This window comes from Python bivittatus, unplaced genomic scaffold (genome assembly GCF_059951505.1).
Source record: "Python bivittatus isolate LINGU-HERP-01145 unplaced genomic scaffold, Pbiv_v1 ctg000700_np1212, whole genome shotgun sequence".
Lineage (NCBI taxonomy): Eukaryota > Metazoa > Chordata > Lepidosauria > Squamata > Pythonidae > Python > Python bivittatus.
Genome location: NW_028277098.1, coordinates 53969104 through 53983232, shown reverse-complemented (window position 1 = coordinate 53983232; position 14129 = coordinate 53969104). Strand labels below are relative to the sequence as shown.

Genomic DNA, 14129 nt, shown 5'->3' with positions numbered 1-14129 from the left:
TGTATAGCTGAATTTTTTTCCACCTTCAGAGAATTATATGGCTTTCTTTTTGCCTTCATCAACATTGTGTTGCAAAGTCTGCATTCTGCCATTACAAGGTTGACTACTGCATAAGTATAAACTGGTACAATGCATCAAGACAAATAAAATAAATATTAAAGTAGGTAGCATCACATACATTCCATTCAGTTTCTGCTATAGTGCTGTTTGAAGTATTTAAATATGGTGTTTTCTTATGTGTGTTTGCATTTGTTACATGTTTGAAAAATAATGTAGCAAAATTGAACACCAATGAATAGTCACCATTTCAAGTCTGCATTTTTTATTAGTATAGTAAGCTTTATTTAATGGATTAGCCAAATGAACCATGAAATGATCAATTGATGAGGTCAATTTTTCGAGAAATAAGGACATGTAGCAGATAAATTTGTATTTGTTTTTATTTTCTCATGGTAAGAATAGGATTTTTAAGCAATGTTCTTTTTTTAGGTATTTAATAATATTGAAGTGTTTTTAAAATTACTGTACCACTCAACAGCAAATATTTCTGAACAGTTCTCGTGCCTTTTTTAAAATTTAAAAAGGAATTCAGCAACATTGTTAGATTAAGTCAATTTACAATCATTGAAAAGTCAAATGATCATAGCAACTAATTTTATTGCTGGGGATGTCTATTTTTTATTAAAGCCTGAGGAGGCTGTTTATTTTGAATAATAAATAAATGCTGGGGAAGGCTGTTCCAGTAGCTACTATTTGGAATACTAGCTTTGAAGCCACATGAAACTGTGTTTTATTTCTGCACAATTTGGAAGGACAGGAGACAAAAACATAGTGGCTGAAATCACAAATCATGCTAAGTTTTAGTGTGCTTTAGTTCTGGTTCAACCATAGTTATTTGTAAACCACAGTTTATGGCTTGGCATTACATGTTCAATAACCAACAAGGAAAACAAACCTGGGTTTAATGTGATGCGTGAACCTAGTATTTCCACCTTTCTTATTCTGCTTTTTTAGTCCTATGCATGCTTTAGTGTGTGCTAATGTTCCAGTCCTGCTTCTTAACAAGATTGCTTGACCTTTTAAGAGTTGTACAAGAAGCAGCAATTCACAAATGCAGTTTTTCCATCATATGAGATAGAAAAGCAGCTTCATCTGCTAAGTTGCTGTCTTCCTGGGGGATTGGGGGGGCACAAAATGGCAGCTAAATGCTCTTTGAAGGGACAGGAACATATTTAAACAGGAACTATGTTAAATATATTGGAATAGTCAGATTTTGATCAAAAAGACCAGGTTATGCAATTCCCTGGAAACATAACTGAAAAAAGGAAACTGCACATTAGAAATGGACCTTTAATTTACAGGCTGTATTTCTGTCGTCGGTATAATTCATATCTCCTAACAACTTGCTGAAATCAAGCCTCCGGACACACTGATAGATGTTACTGTAATGTTGCAAATTAGTTAAATTTATCTTGAAATAAACTGAGTGGAATGAGGAATGAAACCCCATTTAATGATCAGCAGCCCCTTTGATGTTTCTGTTTCTGCCAGGCACACCTCTCTTTTCTGCAACTCAAAGAGCTAAAAGTTTCCTTTTGGGAGAAAGAGAGCTGAGAATTCAAGGCATCTGAATTCAGGCTAGTATTGGAAGTTTTATGGCAGGGTGTGAGCAAAACTATGTTTGGTTCTCCCAGTACAAACAAAAAATAGCTTCTGCTTGTAAAATTTGTTGTTGTTGTTGTTGTTTAGTCGTTAAGTCGTGTCCGACTCTTCGTGACCCCATGAACCATATTGTGCCAGGCCTTCCTGTCCTTCACTGCCTCCCTGAGTTTGCTCAGTTTCATGCTCATTGTTTCAGTGATGCTATCTAACCATCTTATCCTCTGCCGTCCTCTTCTCCTTTTGCCTTCAATCTTTCCCAGCATCAGGGTCTTCTCCAAAGAGATCTCTCTTCGCATTAGGTGACCAAAGTATCTGAGCTTGAGCTTCATTATCGATCCTTCCAATGAGCAATCAGGGTTGATTTCCTTTAAGATTGACTGATTTGACCTCCTAGCAGTCCAGGGGACTCTCAAGAGTCTTCTCCAGCACCACAGTTCAAAGGCATCAATTCTTTGGCACTCAGCCTTCTTTATGGTCCAGCTCTCACAGCCATACATTACTACTGGAAAAACCATAGCTTTGACTATGCGGATCTTTGTCGGCAAGGTGACGTCTCTGCTTTTTAATATGCTATCTAGGCTTGCCATAGCTTTCCTCCCAGGGAGCAAGCGTCTTTTAATTTCATGGCTGCAGTCTCCGTCTGCGGTGATCTTGGAGCCCAAATAAATGAAGTCTGTTACTGTTTCCATTTCTACCCCTTCTATTTGCCAGGAATTGATGGGTCCAGATGCCATGATCTTAGTTTTTTTAATGTTGAGTTTCAAGCCAGCTTTCACACTCTCCTCTTTCACCCTCATCAAGAGGCTCTTTAGTTCTTCTTCACCTTCAGCCATTAGGGTGGTATCGTCTGTATATCTGAGGTTGTTGATGATTCTCCCTGCAATCTTAATTCCGGCTTGTGATTCTTCCAGCCTGGCATTTCTCATGATGTACTCTGCATATAGGTTAAATAAGCAGGGTGACAGTATACAACCTTGTCGTACACCTTTCCCTATTTTGAACCAATCGGTTGTTCCATGACTGGTTCTAACTGTTGCTTCTTGGCCCGCATACAGATTTCTCAGGAGACAGGTAAGGTGGTCTGGTACTCCCATCTCTTTAAGAATTTTCCAGAGTTTGTTGTGATCCACACAATCAAAGGCTTTTGCATAGTCAATGAAGCAGAAGTAGATATTTTTCTGGAACTCTCGTGCTTTCTCCATGATCCAGCGAATGTTGGCGATTTGATCCCTAGTTCCTCTGCCTCTTCGAAACCCAGCTTGTACATCCGGTAGTTCTTGGTTCATGTATTGCTGAAGCCTAGCTTGTAGGATTTTGAGCATAACCTTGCTAGCATGTGAAATGAGTGCAATTGTGCGATAGTTTGAACATTCTTTGGCGTTGCCCTTCTTTGGAATTGGAACATAAACTGACCTTTTCCAATCCCGTGGCCACTGTTGCGTTTTCCAAACTTGCTGGCATATTGAGTGCAGCACTTTAACACCATCATCTTTTAGTATTTTAAATAACTCAGCTGGAATACTGTCATCTCCACTAGCTTTGTTGTTAGCAATGCTTCCTAAGGCCCACTTGACTTCACTCTCTAGGATGTCTGGCTCAAGGTCAGTGACCACACCAGCATGGACATCAGGGACATTAAGATCTTTCTTGTATAGTTCTTCTGTGTATTCTTGCCACCTCTTCTTAATCTCTTCTGCTTCTGTTAGGTCCCTGCCTTTTTTGTCCTTTATCATGCCCAACTTTGCACTAAACGTTCCTTTCATATCTCCAATTTTCTTGTAGAGATCTCTAGTCTTCCCCATTCTATTGTTTTCCTCGATTTCTTTGCATTGTTCATTTAAGAAGGCCTTCTTATCTCTCCTTGCTATTCTCTGGAAATCTGCATTCAGTTGCTTATATCTTTCCCTTTCACCCTTGCTTTTCACATTCCTTCTTTCCACAGCTATTTGTAAAGCCTCATCAGACAGCCGTTTTGCTTTCTTGCATTTCTTTTTCTTTGGGATGGTTTTAGTTGCTGCCTCCTGTACAATGTTACGGACCTCTGTCCATAGTTCTTCAGGCACTCTGTCTACCAAATCTAATCCTCTAAATCTATTCATCACCTTCACTGTGTACTCACAAGGAATATGATCTAAGTCATATCTGAGTGGTCTAGTGGTTTTCCCTACATTCTTCAATTTAAGCCTAAATTTTACAGTAAGAAGTTCATGATCTGAGCCAGAGTCAGCTCCTGGTCTTGTTTTTGCTGTCTGTATAGAGCTTCTCCATCTTTGGCTGCAAAGTATATAATCAATCTGGTTTCGGTATTGACCATCTGGTGATGTCCATGTGTAGAGTCGTCTCTTGTGTTGTTGGAAAAGAGTGTTTGCTATGACTAGCTTGTTCTCTTGACAGAACTCTATTAGCCTTTGCCCTGCTTCATTTTGTACTCCAAGGCCAAACTTGCCTGTTATTCCGATTACTCCTTGACTTCCTACTTTAGCATTCCAATCCCCTATGATGAAAAGGACATCTTTTTGGTGCTAGTTCTAGAAGGTGTTGTAGGTCTTCATAGAAGCGGTCAACTTCAGCTTCTTCAGCATCAGTGGTTGGGGCATAGACTTGGATGACTGTGATATTGAATGGTTTGCCTTGGATACGCACTGAGATCATTCTGTCGTTTTTGAGGTTGTACCCCATTACTGCCTTTCCCACTCTCTTATTGACTATGAGTGCAACTCCATTTCTTTTAAGGGTTTCTTGGCCACAGTAGTAGATATAATGGTCACCTGAATTAAATTCACCCATTCCTGTCCATTTCAGTTCGCTGATTCCCAAGATGTCGATGTTCAATCTTGTCATCTCATGTTTGACCACATCCAGCTTGCCTTGGTTCATAGATCTTACATTCCAGGTACCTATACAATATTGTTCTTTACAGCATCGGACCTTCTTTTCGCTTCCAGATACATCCACAGCTGAACGTCCTTTCGGCTTTGGCCCAGCCGCTTCACTCTTTCTGGAGCTACTTGGAATTGCCCTCCGCTCTTCCCCAGTAGCATATTGGACACCTTCCGACCTGAGGGGCTCATCTTCCGGCGTCATATCTTTTAGCCTTTTAACATTGTCCATGGGGTTTTCTTGGCAAGGATACTGGAGTGGGTTGCCATTTCCTTCTCCAGTGGACCACATTTTGTCAGAACTCTCTGTCATGACCTGTCCGTCTTGGGTGGCCCTGCACGGTATAGCTCATGGCTTCACTGAGTTACGCAAGCCCCTTCACCACGACAAGGCAGTGATCCATGAAGGGGATTTTTTACGAAAGGCCAAACAGATTATAAGTATCTTGAAATTAAAACTGGCAATGATACTTAGATTAATCTTACCTTCAGATAACTGATTTGAGGAAATGCTGGTATTGACTTTAAAAGAAGTATGAAGGATCTGCACATTCCTTATTGTCAGAATCAGAAATTGGAGGGTCCTTTGAAGGTCATCTAATCCAACCCTCTGCTTGATACCCACTAGCCAGAGCTCCCAACTGCTGAATTTTATATGTGTATTTATTAAATGTATCACACCATCAACTGCAGTTATATTGCATTATGTTGAAACAGTTCCCAGCTGCCAGCTCAGAAAGAGGTAGGGTTTCTTTCTGCCTTGGATTAGTTTATTTCATTTGTCATGGAAATATGAACTAAATCCAGTAGCGATTTCATTTTAAAACTTTGTTCCTGAAAAATTAAACTGCAGTGGCTATGATAGCTCCTGATGTTCTGTGAGTGGGATTCCAGCCAGTTGTGACTTGGAGGTACAGTATGTATAAATCAGGGGAATATCTGCCCAGGTGCCCCAGGCTCCTTCTGGATTACTGTATTACAGTTAAACACATATACATACACTCAGGATTTCATATATACTCAACATTTCCTTCCCATTCAATTAGGAGTCCCCCTTGGTTAAGCAAGTGGGCAGGAAAAATGTATTGTACCACTATGTGACCCCATTTTTCAAATGTCTTTGCAGCCACATAGGAGAAGCTATGTGGAAATAGCTGATCGCTTGCCAATATGAGCCTCTGTTTTTGTGTCACCGTGGATTACTATGAACCTCTAATTATGGACAGCAAGGGAGTGATTCTTTACTCTAGTCCAATTCATGCACTTGCTGCAGAAGGTGAATGAGGAGTATGTTATCTGCAGTTGTATGTATTTGAAACTTGATCCACCTTTTTTCAGTTAGAGATCCTTGTTTAGATGGTGCTCTGCCAACATATACAAAGTCCATTTCACTTTCACGAAAGGCTATTAATAAATATAGCTGTATGTCCTTTTGTCATTTCAAAGAGGCACTGGCTACACACTAGCTACAATAGACACTTTTTTCTGTGATTGGTATGACACGAACTACCATATTTTGCATTGACGCTGTCTTCTGTCTTCTCTTTACAGTCAAAAGCGCATTAACAGCAAGTGCCTGCATTCTGCAGAAGGAGCCAGCAGTCTGAGAACTCCGTCCCTGGGTCCAATTCGAAGCCTCTTTGCTTTTTATAACTTTATAGTATTTTTTTAAAGAAAAAAAACCTCTAAAATACCTGAAGACTGCTATTGTTCTTTTTTTTTGGTGGTGTGGTGGTTTTGCTTACTGAAATAAATAAATAACAAAGTGGAAGGGATGGGGAAGAGAGACAAAAACTGAATGAAAGGACACTGACAAAAATGCAGTATCCCCTTCACAACTATACAGTTCCAGAAGGGATAGCAGGAGCAGTGGCCCCTGCAAAAATTAGGATTACAGGCTTTGGCAGGGGATACCAATACGTTGGCATCTTCCTGGGTGTGCCAGTGGTTATTAATACAGCTTGGCAAATAATAATGCCATTGGCAAATACCCATGTCCTTGCTGTGGTTCCTGGGCTAGACGACTATAACTGGGGCTGTAGCTTGATCGTGCTTCTCTCTCTCTGTTTCTACCTGTACCGTGACCCAGCCTTTCGCTGCCTCTAAGTGCTACTTGCTTTTAAAGCAGAGACAGAAGCCCTGTTTCTCGTATAGCATATACAAGATTGATATATCAGTGCAGTGACAACACTGCAACCATTTTCATCCCTTTTCTTGGTTTGAAAACATAAAGGCATTTTAGATGAGAAAAAAGACAGCGTTGCTCTGCTCCTTCTCTAATGTTAAAAGCCTCCTGGCTCTTAAGTCTTGAAGATGAAAAGGAAAAAGTGGGGTGGGGAGCAGGGATGAGAGTGCATACTGCAAGTACTTCAGCCACTAGCCATAGAAAGATTTTATTCTCCACCGAGTACATAAATACACAAGGATTGTTTTTATGCAAATTAAACCAGATGTTTGCTTAGTGGAGTTTTTCTGTGGCACTTAACTTACAATTCTGTTACTCATTCCATCTTTGTACTCCAGGTTTCCCCATCTAGCTTCCCATCAGGCCTATTGAACTTTAGCAATAAGTTTAGCCAACACTGGTGGCTCTGGATTATGGAAGTTGCAGTTCAGCACATCTGGAAGGAGGCTGGTTTGAAAAAGCTGGAGGATTCAGTGCCTTTGGCTGCCTCTAGAATAATCCACATCATCTGGCAAAGGAGAATCAAATGGAAGTATGGTTTTGTGAGAAAGACCAGCGAACGAAAATATGCATACAGCCTCAAACTCTTTAGCCTAGCAACAAGAAGGCTGGGGCAAAACATTGCAGGGATTCGCTTGCAACAATGGTTTGAGTTCAGCAGTGAGAGACTTTCACCCTATGTCTAATTCTTAAGCTGCAGATCACATGTGTAAGAATTTGGGGAATAAATTTAATGTCATATTGAACCTGAAGTGATTAGGGATTTACTCCTGAGAAACCCTGAGGAAAGGAGCAGTCCTTTGGGGCTTGAAGTTCTAGATACCCGAAGGCAGCCTAAATGCTAGCAAAGGTCTCTGACTGAGAAATGAGGCAACTGGCGTTAGTAGAGACAGATGGGCGAAGAGAGATGCTAAATTCCAGTGGCAAGAAATACCTGATTTTTCAGAAGATGGGGAGGGGAAGGAGATGGTGGTGGGAATGTGACTTCAAGGAGTAGAACCAGGAAACACTGAGTATACATCTTTACAATGCAGTTGTACATACAAATGGCCATTTAACTGGTAATGTTTTGGCTTCTGCCTTGCTTCACTGAATTTCTGAGTAAAAAGTTGGATAAGCCTCACTTGGCTATTTGTGATGGCAGAACTGATCTGTTGCGAGAACGATACACCCCCTGCTTCACTGTTTCTCTAGTCAGGCACAGAAAAGTGACCTGGTGTTTTCAAAACAGCAGGAAGATACAGATGGCTGCTTTCCATGTGGCTTTATCCACATCATGGAGTTGAGGGAAGAGGGGAAAAAACACACATATTCCCCACTGGTGTGTTTTATTTTTAAATAAAAATGGCTGTAGGCTACAAGAAAAATGTAGATACACATCTGGAGGTGGCCAGGTTATGTTTTTCCTCATGCCCTGGAAAATTGTGAAACTGACATTTAGAATTATCTGGTTAAGAAAACTCCAGAATAATTCCAATTCTCCTTGGAACCAGCAACCTCTTCCTTAAAAGGCGTGATTTGAAGAGAGGAGGTATTGTCGATATTCAGGAGGGAGTGACGCTTCCCCTAACTCCAACCCATGGTTGGCTGGGTTCATGGAATGTCATTGCACTAAACTATAGATCATAGTTTACAAATCATTTGCTTGACACATCACCCTCTTCAATGTATAATTTTATTTTTTAAATATAGTTTTATTAAAGCTTTTAAAAACTAATACAAACTAATATAAAGTAAGAAAGAAGAAGAAAAAAAAGAAAAAGCAAAGTGCAAGGAAAGAAAAAAAGTTTAAAAAATAGAAAAGAAAGAAAAAAGGTATAAAAAGTGACTTCTGATATTCTTCACAGCAGTTATAAGTACAAATATATTTTAACCTCTCTTTCTAACAATGCATCATATTACTCTTCTTTTTATAATTTATCCTATCCAATCATCAAAACCATACATCATCGGTTCATTTTTTTCATTCTTGTGCAAAAAGTCCATAAGAGGCTTCCAGTCACCAATAAATGTAGATAGTGTCTTTTCTCTAGTTAAAGAAATCAATTTATCTATTACAGCGAAATCTATCAACTTCACCAACCATTCCTCCATAGTGGGTAGCGTTGAATTTTTCCATCTCTGTGCATATACTAATCTTGCCACAGTAATCATATATTAAAATAATCTTCCATGGCTTTTTTCTAACTGTCCATTAATCTTAAAAGGAAAAGTTATGGTTTCAATTGAATATTAATCTTTAAAATCCTCTGTATCAAACTATGTATTTGAATCCAAATTTTTTTAGCTTTTTTACATGTCACCAAGCATGATAAAATGGCCCTTCATGCTGCTCCCATTTCCAACATACATCTGAAGTGCCTTTATACATTCTAGATAATTTCTCTGGCATCATGTATCAACGATACATCATTTTATAAAAATTCTCTTTGAGATCATAACACAATGTAAATTTCAACTCTCTTAACCGCATATTTTCCCACTGATCCATCTCTATATTATAACCAAAGTTCTTAGCCTACTTTGTCATACATTCTTTAACCTGTTCTTCCTCTGTATCAAATTTCAACAAAAGGTTGTACATTTTAGCAATTACATGTTCATTATCAGTACACAATTGTATTTCAAATTCTGGCTGGCTTTGCTCTATACCATAAGCCTTTTTATCCATTTTAAATCTTTCAAGTAACTGTAAATGGGAAAACTGTTGACAACTGTATCCTTCTGCTATTAGTTGCTCTCTTGATTTGATCTTAAATTCCCCTTGATAATTTTCCAATAAGTCCTGGTATGTCAACCATTTATCTTTATGTGCCATTTCTCTTCTATAATATGCTTCTTGAGCTGAGATCCATAAAACTCTTTCTGGGCACAACCTGGGTTTATATCTATTCCATATTCTCAATATAGCACATCTAATAAAATTATTTTTAAAGTCCACATTAACTTTATCATACCATAAATATCCATGCCATCCAAACCTCAGGTCCTGATCTTCTAACTGTAAAAGTCTCTTGTTTCTCAGCAACATCCATTCTTTCATTCAGACCAAACAAGCAGCGAAATAGAATTTCAAATCTGGTGAACCCAATCCTCCTCTTTCCTTTGCATCTTGTAACACTTTATATCTAACTCATGTTTTTTTCCATTGCCATATAAATTTAGATGGGTCTTTTTGCCATTGTTTAAATGGTGTATCAGTTGTCAAAACATGTATTGTCTGAAACAAAAACATCATTCTTGGCAAAACATTCATTTTTATCACAGAAATTCTCCCCAACAGTGACAGTTTTAATTTCTCCCATCTTAACATGTCCTTCTTCATTTCAGTCCATGTCTTAACATAACTATTTTGAAATAACATACAGTTCATATTTGCCATCACATACTCAAGTATTTTACTTTTTTCTCAATCTTAAACCCAGTTTTTTCCATCAGTTCTATTTGATCTTCTAATTTCATATTTTTTGTTAACAACTTTGTCTTCTGACCTGCTAATATACCAAAGTCCTTTAATTTTCCCATTAATGCTTCTACTCCTAGTGGATCTTCTAAAATTAACACAAAATCATCTGCAAATGCCCCTAACTTATAAGTCTCTTTTTTTAATCTTAACTTCCATAATTCTCTGATCTTGTCTTATGTCTCTATTCAATACCTCAAGAACCAAAACAAACAAAAGTGGAGACAGTGGACATCTTTGTCTTGTCCCTTTTGAATCTCACAAGGTTGTGTTAGTTCTCCATTAACAATTATTTGTGCTTTCTGAGAAGTGTAAATCAACCTTACCCATTTAATAAAATTATCTCCAAGGTTCATGTGTTCCAAAACTCTAAACAAAAAACCCCAGTTCAAATTGTCAATGGCCTTCTCTGCATCTAGAAATATCAATGCAGCCTGTTTTTCATTATGTTGCTCCAAGTATTCCAGAATATTCAGAACATTTCTAATATTATCTCATAGTTGTCTTTTAGGTAAAAACCTGCATTGATCTTCATGAATAAAATCCTGTAAAATTATTTTCAACCTTTCAGCCAAAATCACGGTAAAAAATTTGTAATCACTATTCAGTAAAGATATGGTCGATAGTTTCTTGTTAAAGTCAAATCTTGTCCCTCTTTAGTTGTAAAAGTTCATCTTCAAAACATCTATAGTAGGAGGCCGGCAATTCATCTGGATCAGGTACCTTTTCTGTATTAGTCTTTTTGATAGCTTCACACAGCTCCCTTTTTGTTATAGGTCCATTCAAAATTTGTCTCTGATTATCTGTAATCCTTGGTAAATTCTGTTTATGCAGGTATTCATCCACTTTTTCTGGGGAAATTTCTTGACCTTTGTATAAAGTAGTATAATACTGATAAACACTTTTTGCATTTTCACATTATCTGTTATTACATTATTCCCTTCTTGTAACTTTATCATCATCATCTTCTTTTCTTTTTCTTTTTGCAACCTGTATGCCAACCATCTCCCTGGTTTATGTGCAAATTCAAAACTTCTTTGTTTTGCATAGTTCATCTTTATTTTCATCACTCTCACTGTTAACATAGATAGTTGCCTCTGTAAAAGCTTGATTTGATGAGTTATAGTTATTATCCCTGGAGATTTTTTAAATTCTTCTTCCTTTTTTTTTAATCTCATCTAAGATCATTTGCATTTTCTCTTGCCTTCTTTTTAAATTCATTATTGTGTTATATAAAATATCCTTTTACAAAAGCTTTACCTGCATCCCAAACCATCCTTACTTCTGTACCTTTATTAAGATTCTCAAAAAATTCCTTTAACTTCTTTTTACAATCTTCCACCTCCATTTCTTTTTGTAATAACATCTCATTCAATCTCCATCTAAAATATCCATTTTTCCTTTTAAAAGTTAAAGTCACTGGATTATGATCTGAAAATGTCTTTGGTAATATCTCCACTTTATAGACATTATTAGCCAAAGTCTTAGAAATTCAAATCATATTTATTCTTGAAAAAGATCTATGTCTTTCATAAAAATAAGTATATTCTTTTGAATCTCCATTTTTATGTCTTCATGCATCAACAAGCTCCAAATTATCCATTCAATCAGTTTTTGGTAATTTACCCTGTGTTATTTTAATATTTTTCTCAGAAGTTCTATCTTTTTGTGGGGAGCCACTCCATTCCAATCCTCCAGGAGACACCAATTTTCATATGTACAGTACAAAAGTTTATCCATAAGTCCTTTGTAAAATGCTGTTTTATCTTCATTTGGGGCATAAATTCCCAATATCAAAGTCTTAGCCCCCTGTTGATAGGCCTAGCCCAAGGAACTCCAGGAGACCATGCAGAATCAATCCAGCAAGGTTTATTAGCTACAACTCCTTATCAAGAATCTTCCCAGAATGAAACCAGTTCCCATGTTCAGGCAGTTCACACCGATGAAATTTCTTAGGGAGGTGCCAGTCTCCTCCGCTTATCTCTTCCTCGCTTCTCTGGAGATGAGAGCACATTCTTTACTTCCCTCCCACCATTCCAGTCCATCACACCTGTAGAGTGATTTCCACCCCAACGTATCTGCCATAATCATCAGTCAAGATAAGTTTTGGATATAGTTGGGGGTTTATGTACAAAACAACTCCATTTTTTAAAATCCTGCTGAAATAAATTCCTCTCCCAGATTTTTGTGATTTAAATATTTTACATCTTTTTTCTTAATATGTTTCTTACAGACAAATCACATCTTATTTTCACTTTTTCAAATTATTATTTTTTCTCTTTTGAGGGGCATTTGCCCCAACTATGTTCCACATTAAGCATTTATAATCCATTAGTCCAAGATTTTGGAAAAGTAAATACCTGTAGTGCCCAACATGGGATCTTCTTCAGTGTCTTCAATCTGTTGTAGCATTTGTTTAGTCTCATCTGTCATTGCCACTTCCCTTTGTGTCTCTTCCAATTTTTCTTTAATTTTTTTTCAGGAAATCTCTTGCTTTCTGCACAGAATTCAACCTAAATCTCTGTTGATTAAAAGCAAAAATCACCTCTTCCAACTTGTCCCATCTAAATAGAATTTTCTTCTGTTTACATTTGTCAGAAAAAAGTACTCTTTTCTCTTGTGTAGTATTCTTATTGGGATTTCCTTAAGTACAATTCCATCTGTATTATCAATCTTCAGTCTAGTATTAAAATGCTGCTGTAGAACTTGGTCTCTTGTCTTCTTCTTGACAAAGGACATCCCTTGGAACATTTTTTAATTTTGCAAAATGTGTATTGATTCTATAGGCCTTATCAATCTATCAGTACCAATCCAGAAAATCAGACAGAGTTTTAACAATCTTTTCTCTGATATCTTCTCCATGTTCTTCTGGGATTTCTCTGAATCTAAAGCAGAATTCTTCTTCTCTCAGTTCCAATAATGCCAAATTGTCCAAATCCTTCTCCATCTCTATATTTATAACTTTTGTCTTACTTTCCAAAACTTCTATTTTGCCAGTAATTTTTTCTAAGTCTGCAGCCAATTGTCCTACAGATTCTTTAATTTTCTTAACTTCTTCTTTCAGATCTTTTTTCATCCCTGCAAATCCTTCTTCCATTTCCTTTTTAACTGTTGCAGTCATCTTTTTGCCAAATTCTTCAAACATGTTCTGCAATAAATCTAATGAAATACCCTTACTGTAATTTGTTCTAATGAACCCCTGCGTTCTTGCCCCAATTTGGCAGCTTTCCTTGTGATTGCCGTAGTGAGAAAGTGAAAGTGTGTCAATTACTACAATAAAAGTAAAAAGCAAGCTTCTTTTTTTTCCTGTTTTGCTTCTATCTAATACTTTAGTCCCAACTGGCACTCCATAGTCAGTCATACAGTCTGGTTCATATTACTCTTACCTTCTTGTTTTATAAAATCCACCAATTATTACTGTCCGTAAAAATAAACATACAGCATTCCCATGAAGAACTGTCCTGTTAGTCTAATTAAATACTATTTAAATTTTCATCAGAAAAATTATTTCTTCTATTTTTTAAAATCACTGTTCTCTTTGTCCGTTTGAAACTTTCTTATATTGCAGTCTTATTAAACTTTTGCTTTTAAATTAAAATCCTAATTTAAGATAACCTTTTTCTCAATTTCAAAGTTAAGATTATGATTTAATTGCTTTACAACCTAAGAGACAACCTAACCTAACCTTCCTGCTGTTAGGAATCTCTCTGTAAAGCAATTAAATCCTAAAGTGATTAAGAAGATGAGGCTTTTGCCAGTCCAATATCTATAAAGGCTGCACAGCAAGGTATGTATGATGTATTCAACGTATGATTTTAGACAGTGGGTGTAACCCAAACCAACTCACCATACTTTAGCCTGAGGTGCCATGTAACGCCAGGATACCGATCGGAGTGAAGCATGCTCTACTATGGGCAAGCGGGTCTGAGAACGCAGCCTG

At 37.3% G+C, this 14129-nt stretch overlaps 1 protein-coding gene across 3 annotated transcripts in view; it reads left to right on the top strand.

The window, feature by feature from the left end:
* ATXN7L2 (ataxin 7 like 2) overlaps positions 1–7592 on the top strand; it is a 33442-nt gene extending 25850 nt beyond the window's left edge. The window contains exon 11 of one of the 3 annotated variants that reach the window (XM_088154224.1): positions 6093–7592. In XM_088154224.1, coding sequence (XP_088010350.1) covers positions 6093–6107 — 15 coding nt within the window. In that variant the 3' untranslated portion in view covers positions 6108–7592. The other 2 variants (XM_088154225.1, XM_088154223.1) reach the window with 2 other exon arrangements.
* Positions 7593–14129: the final 6537 nt, after the last annotated feature.